Source organism: Geotrypetes seraphini, chromosome 16 (genome assembly GCF_902459505.1).
Source record: "Geotrypetes seraphini chromosome 16, aGeoSer1.1, whole genome shotgun sequence".
Taxonomy (NCBI): Eukaryota; Metazoa; Chordata; class Amphibia; order Gymnophiona; family Dermophiidae; genus Geotrypetes; species Geotrypetes seraphini.
In genome coordinates, this window is record NC_047099.1 from 26437645 (window position 1) to 26454323 (window position 16679).

General features: G+C 45.7%; 1 protein-coding gene across 3 annotated transcripts in view; it reads left to right on the forward strand.

The window, feature by feature from the left end:
* The window catches only part of INTS3 (integrator complex subunit 3), a 132767-nt gene that overhangs the window by 91888 nt on the left and 24200 nt on the right, over positions 1-16679 (forward strand). For all 3 annotated transcript variants that reach the window (XM_033924947.1, XM_033924949.1, XM_033924948.1), the window contains 2 exons: positions 18-137; positions 7292-7445. In XM_033924947.1, the coding sequence (XP_033780838.1) occupies positions 18-137; positions 7292-7445 (274 nt within the window). The remainder of the gene's footprint in view (positions 1-17; positions 138-7291; positions 7446-16679) is intronic.

A 16679-nucleotide genomic window follows, 5' to 3' on the forward strand; every position in this document is an offset into this window, starting at 1 on the left:
CTCATCTTCTTTTATAGGAACTTGATCCAGATGCAGGAAGATAACAGCGGCTTCTCCTTGTTACTGGATCTCTTGTCTGAGCTGTACCAGAAGCAGCCGAGAATCGGTTACCACTTGCTGTACTACCTTAAGGCCAGGTGAGGGTTGCAGGGGTTACCTACCCCAGCCTTTTCTTTCATTGCTTCCAGACAGCTCTTCTCTTTCCTCCCTCAAACTTCATGCTGCGCTCACGTGGGGAAGAGGTAGACCCCAAAAGTGCTCTGAATAGGCAAAAGGTTTCAAAAGGTTGTGTAATTAGAGAATGACACGGTGACAAAATTCATCACCATTCCTGTCCCCGCGGATAACCGCGGGAAATAATCCCATGTCATTTTCTAGTGTCTATTTCAACCTCAGTCCTTCTACACCAGCATTCTTCAAAGCAAAGCTTGTGGGTCAGTGGTTGTGGCCATTCATACTCTGATTCTTATGTGAGCCAAGGATAATGAAGCCATTGTGACATCACTGATGTGATTGGCTCTTAGGCACTGGTGGAATGAGGCATTATGACATCACAATATCTGCTCTGGATACCAGAGACTGTCATTCTGTAGTGTCTATCTCAACTTCAGTCCTTCTACACCAGCATTCTTCAAAGCAAAGCTTGCGGGTCAGTGGTTGTGGCCATTCATACTCTGATTCTTCCCTCTCTCCTTAAAGAATGACATGAAGATGGTTTCCCGCGGTTATCCGCGGGGACGGGAATGGTGATGAATTTTGTCACCGTGTCATTCTCTATATCTGGTATATCTGGTTACTTTGGGATTCTGGAAAGCAGAGGCAGTTGTAAAAACAGGGGGAAATGAATGGCTTTTCTTCCTGGTGAGGAAAGATTTAACCTTCCTCTAAAGGTATCAGCTTCTCTAATGAGATTACACACTGTCTATTAATAAGTCATTATTAGTTTGTCATACCAGCTCATCCTTGCTCTGGTTCTTAATTAGAAAGGGTATCTTGCATACATTCAGAGCCGCCTCATTTGCTGGGGACAGTTGGGAGCCCATGTTCTCTTTTTGGTGTGACATTGCAGATAGGACAGTGAGGAGGATCGGTACCTGGAAAAGCCTTCTCCCTTAAGGTCCGATGCAGAAAGCTACCATGAGTTGCAAGTGCCGAGCAATGCAGAGTAGTACTGAGTGTGGCTGTTAATATGCGCAGAATATGTGGCCGCACAGGATGCTAATAAAGCTGTTGGTATTTTGCAGCAGTGCAGAGGTGAACAGGGGCGATTGCCATGTGGTTATCCCAAGAATGTTTTTGCCAGGTCTGGGGCACGTAGAAGGGTTCATGGAGAGGATTTCATACCAGTTTTATCGCCTTTTGCAACCAGAAGATGAGCCCCTGAAGATTCAAAGGCAGATTGAAGATAACAGATGTGTACATGTCTGAACAAAAGCAAGCATAAAAGCACACATCGGCACATTATGTGCAGACAGTTTTGGTGAGGCTCATATTTAGATGCAGAACATGTATGCTCACACTTTCAAATTTTGTTTGGACATGCACACAAGCTGCATGTGTCTGGCAGTACTCCCCCTCCATTAGCCACAGGTTTTCAGTGCATAAAATTTGCATGCCATCAGCTTTTTGCAAGATGTGATATTACACTCACGGTGAAACTGAGTGCTCAGACATTCATGCCTGGCTCTTCTGCAAGCCTCTCCGCATCGGCTCCTTAATTTGGTAGGCTGGAAAAAGTGTTGCTGCTTCAGTATACACTTCTCCCTCCGTATTCGCGGTTTCAGCATTTGCGGTTTCGATTATTTGCGTTTTTTAGCTTGCTGGCTCCTCCCCCCCAAATTACTTCAGCTTGCATAGAGAAATTGCTGATTCCAAGCGTTTACAGAGAAAATCGCCAATTCCCGGCACTTTCATCACCGTGTTTTGCCTCTCCTTCAGGAATAAGCCAGGTCTCCCACCATGTTATTCGCAGTTTCACCATATTCAGGATGGATTTTAATAGAAAACAGCGAATAACATATGAAAAAGTTATTCGCGTTTTTTATGTATTTGCAATTCTGTTAATCCCCTATCACAGCGAATACAGAGGGAGAAGTGTATAGGAACTGAGAGCTATCCCACCCACCCAGCTCCTCTTTTTTTTTTTGTAGCCAGGATCTGTAGAGTAGGGCTTTTCTAGGCTTTAAGTTCAGAAAAGGATTAAGGGGACGTCTGCCCTGAGGATGGGTTTTGTTCCTAAATTCAATCTTCATTGTACAATAGCAAATGATGGTAGATAAAGACCAGTGTGGTCCATCCAGTCTGCCAGGAAGGTACCCGGGTTGAATTTGCCACTCTCCCTCCTTTCTTCAGATTGAGGCAGTTGAGGACAATAAGATCAGTCTTGAGCCTGGCTAGCTTTCGGACAGTTACTCAAGCAGTTCTACTTCCATATCTAGATTAGTGCAACTCTTTATATTGCAACATCACAAAGAAAGGACTTCAGAGGTTGCAGCTACTCCAGAACACAGCAGCTAAACTGATTTTCTGTAAGACCCGATTTGAGAGGGCCGGTCCGCTGCGGATAGAAATACACTGGCTGCCAGTCAAGTATAGAATTCAATTTAAAATCGCATGTATGGTTCACAGGGCTATATATGGAGAAAGCTCAACTGGGCTAACTTCATCCATCCAAGTTTCACACTCCTAAAACTCAAGAATGACCAAACGCTATAAATTACCTCTTTATCGTCTCTCCAGACTGGCACAGAATGGATGGGTTTAAGCTCATCTGCCAGAACACGTTGAATTTTAGCTGTAGTACAAGTGGGCTGTGCAGTCCCATCTACAATCAGTCTGTTCTCAGTCTCCAGCAGGTGGAGGTGGTAAGCCTGCGCAGTCTTTCCTTTTGATAGTTAGGGCCTGTTGGATCTCATTAGTCGCCTTTTTATTTTCCCCATTTTTGAAGTACGGATATAGCTGGAGGACCCTTTTGGGGGTCCGTCTGACCTTTGGGGTGCCACACTCAAATGGTCGAGTCCCTCCCCCCACCCTCCCAAATTTATTTTTCTTAGAGGTGCCTCAGCTGTACGCCTTGCCACAGTTCAGGCAAATACTACAGCTTTCAGGTCCTGTGGGGTCTGCTCTCTTGTCCATTAAAGTTTTTGCTTTATTAAAAAATAAAAAGTCCTGAGGCAGCCAGTCTGGCAGGAAGCTTTAAATTAGATTTAATTGCTTTCTTTTTCTTACCAGTGTTGTGTGTGTAAAGTGCTCCAGCCACTTCGAGGGGGAATCCTCATTGGCTTCGGTTGCCGCCATGCAGGGTTCCCCTACATGCGTGCACCGCTCATAGGCAGTGGGGAAGCTCAGGCTTCCCCTACCCCCACACAGAAGTTTCCCTTGCTGCCAGTAGAGCTGGGGATTCCCTTACCACTTCCACGGCAGCTGCCTGCAGTTCTGATTTAGCAGCTGGTTCTCTCTGCCGCTACAGGCCTCGGGAGACAGTTTTTTGGCAGGCTTTTCTTCAGTTTGGGCGGGGAAACTCCACCATTTTGCCACAGGTGACCTTCCTCCTGTTTTGAAAAGACATGAACAGGTCCTAAGAGAATTTTTGACTTCTCTCGACCTGACGGAGACCTACATGCATGTTCATATTCGGGCCTCCCATCAGCGATTCCTTCACTTTGCGATTTTGGGAAAGCACTATCAGTTTTGTGCGCTTCCTTTTGGTCTGGCCACAGCTCCATGAACTTTCACCAAGATTATGGTAGTGGTGGCGACAACCTTGCTCAAGGATGGCATTCTGATTCAACTCTATCTGGACAACTGTTTGATTTGAGCAAAGTCTTCAGGATAGCTTCCGGGTCATGACTCAGGTTGTAGATATTCTGCAGTTTATAGGCTGGTTGGTCAACCTGTCTAAAAGTCGGTTGACTCCATCTCAGTGCTTGTAGTATCTCGGAGTTCTCTTAGATACCAGCTTGGGGAGAGTATTCCTTCCCGAGGCCCAGGTGTTGAAATTGCAGTTGCGGATTCGCTCCCTGATGGATTGTCTTTGCCCTCGGACTCATGATTTTCTGCAGGTTTTTGGGGTCGATGGCGGCCTCCCTGGATGTAGTCAGATGGGCTCGGGCTCACATGTGGCCTCTTCAATGTGCTCTTCTCCAGCGGTGGATTCTCCCATCCCTCTTCAGAAGTTAGTTCATCGCAGCCTGCTCTGGTGGCTACAGTTTTCCAGTCTGGTTCAGGAAGTGAGTCTGGATCAGCAGCCCCAGTGGACAGTGCTTCTTACGGATGCCAGTCTCCTCGGTTGGGGAGCTCAGTGTCTTAGTTGCTCAGCTCAGGGAAGCTGGTCGCCGGTGGAAGCATCGAGGTTGATCAGAGCCATTTGGTTGACGTTATTAGCTTTCCAATCATTGCTGGAGGGCAAGTTGGTTCGAGTTCTGTTGGACAATGCCACGTCAGTCATCAGGGGGGAACCAAGAGTCATCTGGTAGCACAGGAAGCAACTCTTCTTATGGAATGGGCAGAGACTCGTCTTCTGGGCATTTTGGCTTCTTAGTCATCATGTGCTGGATCCCGGCAAGTGGTGTCATAGCCTGGAAGCCTTCGAGTTGATTATTCGGTCGTGGGGTTGGCTGGTCATGGATCTCATGGCCACGAATATCAACACCAAAACGCAGAGGTTCTTCAGTAGGCGCAGGGATTACCAGGGATTCAGTGAGTGTATTCTTGTGGCAGCCCTTCAGGGATCCCAGCCATGATGGGTACTGCTTTGGTATGTTCCATCTGTTCTGTGCCAGTCTGGAGGGATGATAAAGAAGGAGAAATTAGGTTCTTACCTGCTAATTTTCTTTCTTTTAGTCCTTCAAGACCAGCACAGACCCCCACCATGTCATTTTATTCGGTGTTTTTTGCGAAGAGTACGATGTTTTCTGCGGTATCTTTTTTCTTAGTTTTTGGGGAGTTTAGTGAGAGCAACGGCATTTGGTTCATCTGGTTTAGCTGGCGAACTGTGGGGACACTTTGAAGGTTTTTGTTCTGATCACTATCCAAAAGTGTCTCCATGTCCAGCCTGGACAACTACTTTTTCTTCTCCATATAAGAGTGAAGTTGGTTTGTTTATAGTTCACAGTTCTTATGTTCTTCGTTAGTTCCTGCTTGGCTATTCATCAGACTGATTGTAGATAGGACTACACAGCCATCTTGTACTACTGACAAAAGTCAATGTATTCTCAGTCTCTACCTGCTGGCAGAGGAGCGTAATCCCATCCTTTCTGTGCCAGTCTGAAGGGTCTTAAAGAAAGAAAATTAGCAGGTAAGAACTTAATTTCTCCTTCCATTAATGACCATCATCTAGTCCAGTGTTTTTCAACCGCTGTGTGCCGCGAGATGTTGCCTGGTGTGCCGTACGGTCAGGGCCGCCATCAGGGCAGTACCACCAGTCTAGGGAGAGGGGCGGTCCGCCCCACGTGGACAGGAGAGAGCTGGACGGGGGACCCGCGGAGTTCAATACATCTCGAGCCGCGAGGCTCGTCTTCTGTTCCTGCCTGCCCTGCAGCTAACATATAGCCGATCGCAAGCGTTCCCCGATGTCAGCGCTGACGTCGGAGGGAGGGCTTAAGCAAAGCCTGCCCTCCGACGTCAGCGCTGACGTCGGAGAATACTTCCGTTCGGCTATTTGTGCGCGGCAGGGCAGGCAGGAAGCAGAAGACAAGCCTCGCGGCTTGAGCTTCGTTTTGCTGAGAAAGTTGCAAAGATGGGCTGGGAGGCAAACACGGAACACAAAAGGGGGGAGGGAGTGCGTTTTGGACACAAGGCATGAACTTGGGAGAGAGGAAGGGAGGGAAAGAGGTGGGGGAGGGAATGGGTTTTTGGACACAGAAGGCATGGACTTGGGAGAGAGGAAGGGAGGGAAAGAGATGCTGAGGTGGGGGAGGGAATGCGTTTTTGGACACAGAAGAAATGGACTTGGGAGAGAGGAAGGGAGGGAAAGAGATGCTGAGGTGGGGGAGGGAATGAGTGTTTGGACACAGAAGGCATGGACTTTGGAGAGAGGAAGGGAGGGAAAGAGATGGTTGTGTACACGGGGAATAGAAGAATGGAGAATTTTTGGTCATAGGGAGGGAGTGAGGTACAGATAGTAGCATACCAGGGTGGGGGGGGGGGCGGTCGCCCCCACCCCGGGTTTACGTCCCAAGGGGGTGCACAGCTGGCCACCCTCCAGTGTTGTCCCTAGGCTGGCAAACTGCGGCTCTTTAGCCACTTGAGTGCCGCCGCCGCCATCGGGAACAGGCCGGCGCCAAGTTCTCCCTGCTTTTCCCTGTGGGGCCGGCCAACTCTCGCCACTCGCGTCAATTCTGATGTCGGAGAGGACGTTCTGGGCCAGCCAATCGCTGCCTGGCTGGCCTAGAACGTCCTCTCCGACGTTAGAATTGACGACGGGTGGCGAGAGTTGGTCGGCCCCGCGGGGAAGAGAAGCAGGGAGAACTCGGTGCCGGCCTGTTCCCGATGGCGGCAGTGGCAGCCTATTCCCCAGTGGCGGTGGCAGCATTATAAAATACTTTCTTTGTGTTTATTTGATTCCTATTCAAGAGAATTACTTTATATATAGTCAATATAGGCACAGAGTTAAATTTTTTAACATTTTCTAATGGTGGTGTGCCTCGTGATTTTTTTCATGAAACAAGTGTGCCTTTGCCCAAAAAAGGTTGAAAAATACTGATCTAGTCTTTCTTTCTCCAGTCTTGATATGGCTTGACACTACAAGACAAGAGTGCTTTTTTTTTGGCTCCCCGAGAGTCTGTTGATAGATTTAAATCTTTATAGAAGACACACCTTTTTCATTTAGCCTTTGAGCAGTTGTGGTTGGGGACCTGATAGTGTTTGTGAGTATCTTTTAATCTGTTGTCTTTTTGTACTTCTTCTGGTGTGATTGATTATCTTTTCTATGATATGATTTAGTTCCTTTCTCACTCTCTTTTGTTAGATTTTTTTTTTTTTTAACTGCTTTGATCTACTAGTCAGATAATAGCGGTATATCAAGAATAAAGCAACCTAACCTATCTTAATCTTCTGGTCTTGGGCACCACCTTATTGCATTGCTTTTCCACTATTACCCCAAGGTTCATTTCCTGGTCTGTGCACGTCAGCCTCTCTCCTTCTACCTAATACAGCATCTTTGGGAGTTCTCCACCCCAAATTCATCACTTTACATTTCTTCACAATAAAGCCTAATTGCCAAGCGTTTGCTCATGCTTTTTGTAGATCATTTCTTATGCTGTCATTTCGTGTGCATGCTTTTTCATTTCAGTAAAGCAGCCGAGGGCAAGATGAATCTGTACGAGTCATTTGCTCAAGCCACACAGCTAGGTGACCTGCACACATGCCTGATGATGGATATGAAGGCCTGTCAAGAGGATGATGTTAGACTGCTGTGCTACCTCACGCCTTCCATCTATACTGAAGTAAGAGGTTGAATCGGCTGTCCTTGTCCATCTCTCTATTTATAATTGCATTTATGTATAATTTGCATTAATGTGACCAGATTTATGGGTTATGCCACTCTATCAGCAGATAGAGACATAAAACAAATTCTTGTGAGCCCTGCCCTATATAGGACCTGTTGCTCCTCAGTTTCCTCTGTTCCCAGAAGATTGTAGACTGTATCCTGTACATTCTTTGGTCTCTTTGATACCAATTAGAATGGGGCACTTGGTTGAACTACCGTGTTTCCTCGAAAATAAGACACTCTCTTATATTAATTGGGGCCCAAAAAAAGCACTAGATCTTATTTCAGGGAGGTCTTATTTTTCTCATGTAAAATGATCATCTCTCCCTTCCTCTCCTCCACCCTAATTCTTCCTATTTCCTTTCCTCCCCTCTCACCTCCCCTTGTGCAGTATCTTTCTATCCCTCCCTCCCTCCCATCCCTTGTGCAGCAGAACCCTTGCAGCTTCTATCCCTCCCTCCCATCTCTTCCAGCTTCTATTCCTCCCATCCCCCCATGTAGTATCTTTCTATCCCCCCCACCACCTCCCTCTGCCGACCCAGCTCTCCCTCCCATCCAAACTGCGAGACAGAAATAAATACCTTATAACAAACCGGCAGCAGTCTAGACAGGCTGCTTCGTGGCCTTCTATTGCCCAGGCATTCCTCTGTTGCATTGCTGATGATGTCATAGAAGGCCACGAAGCAGCCTGTCTAGACTGCTGCCGGTTTGTTATAAGGTATTTATTTCTGTCTCGCAGTTTGGATGGGAGGGAGAGCTGGGTCGGCAGAGGGAGGGGGTGGGGGGATAGAAAGATACTACATGGGGGGATGGGAGGAAGGGAGGAATAGAAGCTGGAAGAGATGGGAGGGAGGGATAGAAGCTGCAAGGGTTCTGCTGCACAAGGGATGGGAGGGAGGGAGGGATAGAAAGATACTGCACAAGGGGAGGTGAGAGGGGAGGAAAGATGCTGCACATGTGGGGGAGAGAAAGGAAATAGGAAGAATTAGGGTGGAGGAGAGGAAGGGAGAGATGATCATTTTACATGAGAAAAATAAGACCTCCCTGAAAATAAGATCTAGTGCTTTTTTTGGGCCCCAATTAATATAAGAGAGTGTCTTATTTTCGAGGAAACACGGTAGTTCAACCAAGTGCCCCATTCTAATTGGTATCAAAGAAGGCCATGAAGCAGCCTGTCTAGATTGCTGCTGACGCTGCCGGTTTGTTATATAAAGTATTTATTTCTGTCTCACAGTTCGGATGGGAGGGAGAGATGGTGGAGGGGGGGGAAGTGCTGCTGCTGCCTGCGACTAGGGCTTATTTTCGTAGGTAGGACTTATATTACCTTTCTGGAAACGTCAATCGCTCCTCCTAAACTTACTTGCTCCACTTCATCACTGACGCTGAAACCGTGGATTGAAGACAAAGTTTTATTTTATTTTTCTTTCCAGCTTATGATTTATCTTTAATCTTATCTATTGTTTTGCCTTTTGTATTTGTTTTGTTCTATTTCTATCATTTAAATTTCTCCAGAATTCTACTGTTCAACGGCTCCCCCTTCTGCTTCTATTCCTTTCTCTCCTCTCTTCTACCTTCCAAAGTATTTAGATCAATGCTGTCTTGTTAAAATGTTTATTTTATTTTTATTTTTCCTCTAACTCTACTTTTCACTTCTCTATTACCCTCCAGGTACTTTAGTTAGATTGTGAGCCTTCGGGACAGTAAGGGAATTTTTCAAGTACCTTTCTTATTTCTAATCTTAATGTATATTTTCTGTAAACCGCTTAGAACCTAACAGATGTAGCGGTATATAAGAAATAAATTACATTACATTACATTTTAAGACCTACCCCGAAAATCATGCTAGGGCTTATTTTGGGGGAAACACGGTAGGGTCATTTGAGGGGGAATGGGAGTGGTTCCCTGGACCTCTATCTGGATTGTTTTCAGAACTGAGGATGACATCTGAAGGAGTTTTGATCCCTCCCTGTGGAATTTTTACTGGTAGGTTTATGATGAAGAATATTTTTTGAGCATTCTGGGCATTTAGGTAATTGAAAAAGTCAACCAGTCATTAAAAGGCATCTGTTGAGGAGAGACTGGAGCAAGGCTTTGGTGCAGATGGAGCGTGGAATAGAGAGCTGCATGGGAATGCGATTGGCGGGGATGTCCAGGATCACAGGGATGGAAGTAGATCCTGCAGGGTTCCTATGGGAGTGTACCTGGCCAGGATCATCCAACTTGTATACATCAGAAGGAAGGCTTCTGGGTCAGCTGCTGTTAGCATGTCAGAACTGCTGCCCACACCCTGTGAAGGGAAGGAGAGGAGAGAGGGAGTGAGAAATGCTGCATGGGCTGGGGGAGTGTGGGGCTGGAGAGAGGAGAACTGTTGGAACATAGGGTGGAGGGGAGGAAGAGATGGTGATCTGAGGAAAGGAAGAAAGAGGAAGAATTGTTGGGTATGGGCGGTGAGAGGGAGGGAAGAGTGAGAGAGAGATGCTATACTGTGGGGGGAGAGGGAGAATTATTGGACATGGTGGTGGAGGGAAGGGAGGAAAAAAGGCAGCATGGGGCTGGAAAGGGGTGATAGAGGGAGAAATGTTGGGCAACAGGCATGGGGCTAGTGAGGAGGGGCAAGAGATATTTTGCGAGAGAAATGTTGGACATGGGGATGGAGGAAAGAGGAAGAAATTCTGTGTAGAAGGGGGTAGGGGAGAAAGGGAGATGTTTGATCCAGGGATAGAAGAGAGGGAGAAATGCTGGACAGTGATAGAAGGGACAAGAGGATGCTGGTGGAAGAGACAGAGAGATTTCAGACTTCAAGGGTGGGAAGGGGAAAAGGAGCGTATGCTGGGCAGGAAGGTTGAAGGGAGGTAGAAGCTAGGAATGGGGAGGGCAGGAAATTGAATGAGCAGAGGATAGTGATTACAGTGGGTAAAACTATGGTAAGGGGGAGTAGACTGAAGATGGATTGAAACTGAAGAGTGGGTGAGAGAAGAAGATGGAAATTTGATAGGTAAGTGAAAAGTAAAGAGGAGAAGGGACAAAAAGGGAGACATTTGAGTGGACTGAGGTAGGAAAGAGCTAAACGGAAAGGTCAGTATGTCAGAGGCAGTTGTAGTGAGGGAATGGAACAAGAAGGAGAGAGGAGAAAAGACAAATGGACAACAGCCACTTTAAGGAGAATTTGCGGAAGACAGGAAAGCAAAAAAGAAACCAAACTAACTTGATGGAAAAATAACAACAAAAGTAAAAACCCCAAACATTTTATTTTGAATTTATTGACTGAGATCCCCCGAGCACTGCTGGAACGCCCTTCCACTAAGCGCAGCAGCATCCTTGAGCCTCTGAGCTGCCAGCATTTGTGGCTCAGGGATGATATTATTGCTGCCTGCCAAACTTGGGAAAAGGGAGTTTTGGCCACCTTCGGAGGAAATCTTCTGCTGACAGAGCTCAGGGATCCTCAGCAGCTAGAGTATTTATATTTTATATTTACATTAGAGGCTCTGGCAGAGACCCATTTACAAAGTATGTATTCTTCCCAATTGATATTTTCAAATTAATAAAGTGTCTTTGCTTATTTGAAAATGCTAATTGGGAAGAATGCATACTTTGTAAATGGGTCTCTGCCAGAGCCTTTAACGTACTTCAGTAGCATAATTAAAAGAAATAACTACTTCTGAAGGTTATAGGTACTGGCAGAAATGGAAGAGATTACTTGTGGGGATGGGTTTAATTTCTGCCCCGTAGGACTCGGGGTTTTTACAGTACAGTTTGTAGCGGTGTCTTTTGAGCCATGTCATGAGTAGTGCGTGTCGAGGCTGAAGCTGTATGGCAGCCCCTTCTGAGCTTGTAAAGCACTATTTGAGGTGTGGAGTTCTTTTGTGCTGAGTCGGCGAGCCAATCGGACTGTAGAGGAGAGGTTTTGATGTCACGATCTGAGTCAGCCATGGCCTTGGAAAGAAGAGGGTTAGAGGTGGGAACGGCAGCCATTTTATCTCCAGGAAGCTTTTGGGCTCTGCCTTCAGCTCAGAAGGGGGCTGTGGGAGGGTGACTTCAGCATCAGCTGCTATTAGAGAACCTAGGAGGGTCCACCGGAGCTCAGGGGGACACGGGGCAGTTTTTCCCAGAATTTATTTTATTGTTGCACAAGGCATATTAGGGGCAGAGGCCTTCTCCCCTCGAGCCTTATAAGGTTGTAGAAAGCCAAATCAGACCTCTTGAGATAGGGGTGATACAAGAGAGACCTGATTTGTACTAATGCTGGTAATCCTTGCATATTCTGATTTCTCCAGATCAGGGCACTGATTGAAGAGTCCCTCCCTCTACTCTTCCCAGGTGAGTTTTTGATGTCACGATCTGAGTCAGCCATGGCCTTGGAAAGAAGAGGGTTAGAGGTGGGAACGGCAGCCATTTTATCTCCAGGAAGCTTTTGGGCTCTGCCTTCGACTCAGAAGGGGGCTGTGGGAGGGTGAATTCTTAAAGATGGGTGTGACATTTGCTATTTTCCAGTCCTCTGGGATCTGCCCGGTTTTCATGGATAGATTACATATTTGACGAAGTGTTTCCGCTATTTCGTTTCTCAGTTCTTTTATTACCCTTGGGTGGATGTCGTCCGGACCCGGTGATTTGTCACTCTTTAGTCTGTCTATCTGTCGGAGTACATACTCTCGGGTCGCCTCTAGTTGGACCAGCTTTTGCTCTTCCCTACTATTGTACCTGGAAACCAGCCCACATAGGGTCACAGTCAAGGGTTACAGTAGCGCACACTCCTGCTTGTTCTGTCTATATCAGAGATCTCAAAGTCCCTCCTCGAGGGCCGCAATCCAGTCAGGTTTTCAGGATTTCCCCAATGAATATGCATGAGATCTATTTGCATGCACTGCTTTCATTGTATGCTAATAGATCTCATGCACATTCATTGGAGAAATCCTGAAAATCCGACTGGATTGCGGCCCTCGAAGAGGGACTTTGAGACCCCTGGTCTATATGGAGGGGCAGGTAGGTGCGCTCTCGATCCTTTCACTGGATTACAGGGAGACTGATAAAGCTGCCTTGCTTAGTGTTTCTTTCTAAATAGAGGACAGATGCTGAGAGGGTTATTGTGTAATAGGAGTCTCATTCAAGCCTTGTGTCTCTCTCATCTACCCCCCTATGTAAAGTACTGAAGACATCAGAAATTTACTAATGAGCCTTCTTTTTCAAATAATCAATCATAAAAGATAAAATTCTGGCCTAAAAGATATAATTTCTATTCTAATCTCCTGTATAATTTTGTTAACTGAGTTAAGCCCTCCTGTTGGGATGAATCGGTATAAAAAAAAAAAAATCAAAGATTAGATTAAAACGGCAGCACAGGTGGCAGAGATTCTTAAATTGACATCGCACTCACTCTTACCGGTCCTACAACTGGCCTAAATGCCCTTGCTAGATGTTAGCTAGAATAGCTTTCTATAATTTATATGCATGTTTGCACGTTCCACCCACTGGCAAAACACGGCCTGTACTTTTGCATTTGTCAGTATTCTGTAAATGGGCGGAATACAACCATTTCCTGCCGCCTAGATCTACGCCGATCCTTCTAGAATTACCCTGCGGGCCCCATTCTCTCCCTGCATGCTCTTTTCATCTATATGGCGGGAGATGCTGAACGGGGACAGACTGTGGCTCTGCTGCTCCATATAGTGTATTCTATCTCCGTTTGTTGCGTGGTAAAGTGATCTCAATCAGTGCTAAAACCTTTTTTCTTGGGTGTCGTCTTTTGTGGCATTGAAGCATTAGATGGGTGAAACTGGCTGTGGTGTTAGTGACTGGGTTTTTCCACTGTGGGTGCTGAACTCAGGTGTTGGTGTGGCAACAGTGGCAGAAATGTAGGGGGGGGGTGAAGGGATTGGGACTTGTATGCCAGCTTTTTGTAGCTTTTTTACATAAAGGCACTTCAAACATTTTCCCTATATGTCCCGGTGGGCTCACAATCTGTCTAATGTACCTGGGGCAGTAGAGGATTCAGTGACTTATCCAGGGTCACAGGGAGCAGCACAGGGTTTGAACCCACAACCTCAAGGTGTTGAGGCTGTAGCTGTAACCACTGTGCCATATTCTCCTCCAATACAATATCAGAAGTGAGCCAAGAATAGAACAATGAAGCCATTGTGACATCACTGATGAGGTTGGCTCTTATTGGTGGAATGAGGCATTATATGACATCAGGGAAAAGGATTGGGACTCGTATACTTCCTTTTTGTAGTTTACAACCACACTCAAAGGTACTTCAAGCATTTTCCCTGTCTGTCCTGGTGGACTCACGGTCTGTTTAATGTACCTGGGGCAGTGGAGGATTCAGTGACTCTACCGCTCTTCCTGACTGTGTTAGTGGTAGAGGGCTCAGCAGAGGAGAGAAATCACGCATCAGGCCTGACCTGCCAGTCATTACTTTAAGTGGTTTGAGTAATGCTTGTAATCCTTATATCTTATATGCTTATATCTTGGCATCCCAAGTCCTCTAAATTTTCTTCACACTTCTACCTCTAACCCTCTGTTGTAGTTCCTTCCTATTTCTCCTACTGTAAACCGCGTCGAGCTCTACGAACGTGGAGATGATGCGGTATACAAACCTAAGGATTAGATTAGATTAGATTAATCCTGATCACTCCCTTAGCGCAGAGCAGGGCAGATCTGCTGCTGACTTTCCTCTCTCGTGTAAGAGAGACACTTTTAATTCTATTTAAATACCACATTACGTGTGTCTGCCTTTGACAAATGGCAGCGCTGCCTCTGGCAGTCAGATTTTATACTGCTGCTGTGAATGTCACACACATTGAATAATAACATTGAGGTTCAGCGACAGAGGCACAGTCCATCAGGCAAACAGTGATAAGAAGCATTGCCCCGTGTGAGGAGATGATAAGGATTGCAGAGTTTTTGACACCTGTAAGATGGCGGCTGCCAGAAGGATGCTGGGCTGTATAAAGAGAGGCGTAACCAGTAGAAGAAAGAAGGTGTCGATGCCCCTGTATAGGTCGTTGCTGAGGCCTCACTTGGAGTATTGTGTTCAGTTTTGGAAACCATATCTGCAAAGGACATAAGAAGACTTGAAGCGGTCCAGAGGAGGGCAACGAAAATGATGTAATTATTAACTCTCCCTTTACCCTCAAGCTCACATTTGTACTTGTAATTTGTCTATTTAATGTTCACACTTCCCCTCCCTTATAATAATTTAATTTTAACCTTTTATTTTTAATATTGTAAACCGGCCAGGTGTCTGTCGATGGTCGGTATATTAAAATTAATAAACTTGAATTTGAAACTTGCGCCAAAAGATGTATGAGGAGAGACTGGAAGCCCTGAATATTTATACCCTAGAGCAGTGGTTCCCAACCCTGTCCTGGAGGAACACCAGGCCAATTGGGTTTTCAGGCTAGCCCTAATGAATATGCATGAAGCAAATTTGCATGCCTATCACTTCCATCATATGCAAATCTCTCATGCATATTCATTAGGGCTAGCCTGAAAACCCGATTGGCCTGGTGTTCCTCCAGGACAGGGTTGGGAATCACTGCCCTAGAGCAGGGGTAGGGAACTCCGGTCCTCGAGAGCCGTATTCCAGTCAGGTTTTCAGGATTTCCCCAATGAATATGCATTGAAAGCAGTGCATGCAAATAAATCTCATGCATATTCATTGGGGAAATCCTGAAAACCTGACTGGAATACGGCTCTCGAGGACCGAGTTCCCTACCCCTGCCCTAGAGGAAAGGAGGGACAGGGGAGATATAATTCAGACGTTTAAGTACTTGAAAGGTATTAATGTAGAACAAAATCTTTTCCCAAGAGAAAGGAAAATGGTAAAACCAGAGAACATAATTTGAGGTTGAGGGGTGGTAGACTCAAGAGCAATGTAAGGAAATTCTACTTTATGGAGAGGGTGGTGGATGCCTAGAATTTGCTCCCGAAAGAGGTGGTGGAGATGAAAATGGTGACAGAGTTCAAAAAAGCGTGGGATGAACACAGTATCTAGAATCAGAAAATAATAGTAAATATTGAATAACTAAGGCCAGTACTGGGCAGATTTGCACAATACGTGTCTATATATGGCGTTTTGGTTGAGGATGGGCTGAGGAGGGCTTCAATGGCTGGGAGGGTGTAGATGGGCTGGAGTGAGCTTTGACGGAGACTTCAGTAGTTGGAACCTAAACACAGTAACGGGCAGAGCTTTGGATTCTTGCCCAGAAATAGCTAAGAAAAAAAATTTTTAATTGAATCAGGTTGGGCAGACTGGATGGACCATTCGGGTCTTTATCTGCCGTCATCTACTGTGTTACTATGAATGGGTATCATTGCTAAAAAAAAAAAAAAAAGAATTCAAGAACAATTTCAGTTCACAAAAATTATATAAAGATTGTCTGTAATTTAAGTGCACTTGAAGAAAACTGCTTGTCTGCCTCCTTTTTTTCTTTTTAATGGGTGGGGACTAGAGAATGACATGGGGACAAAGTTTGTCACCGTAAGCTCTGTCCCTGCTCCCGCCCCAATCCTGCAGGCTCCATCTCTGTACCCGCCCCATCCCCTTGGACTGTGTCCTCATTTCACAAGCCTCAAACACTTATGATTTTATTTTAAATCTTTTTATTAAAGTATCAGAAGGAGCAATATTCTGTATAGCTGTATATAAATCACAAATAGAGCCTTCTATTTCAATCTGGTTTTGGTACAACCTTCCCGAAGATTCAGTTGCTATGTTTTTACATCACCTGGGAAGGTAATTGGATTTTCTTTCATGTAGAAGAGAATCTAAACTGTGTAGTGAATAAACAGGAAAATAAGTGTCTTTTAAATGTTTCTTGATGCCAGCAATAATGGATGAAGCTGTTTGCAGTAACAGTAAGATGCTTGAGCAGCTGGGCACCTGATGGAAGGATGCTGCAGATGGCAGACAAGGCACAAATGATGCCATTAATAGTAGCTCATTGAAACCCAAAGGCAGCTTTTGCGGGGGGGGGGGGGGGGGGGGTTTAATCATTGAAGTCAGTTGCCATTTGTGTAAGATGAGTTAAGTGTGTACATACTGATGTGTCAAGTTTTTAGAGAATTCAAAAGAACACAACAGGTTTCTATCACACAACTTAAAAGTTGTGACTTAGTAGAGAGGAAAGGTCTCAGAAATCCTGCTCCGTTCAGTGACTGAACGACAAGATGATAGCGCAGGAGGATTTTC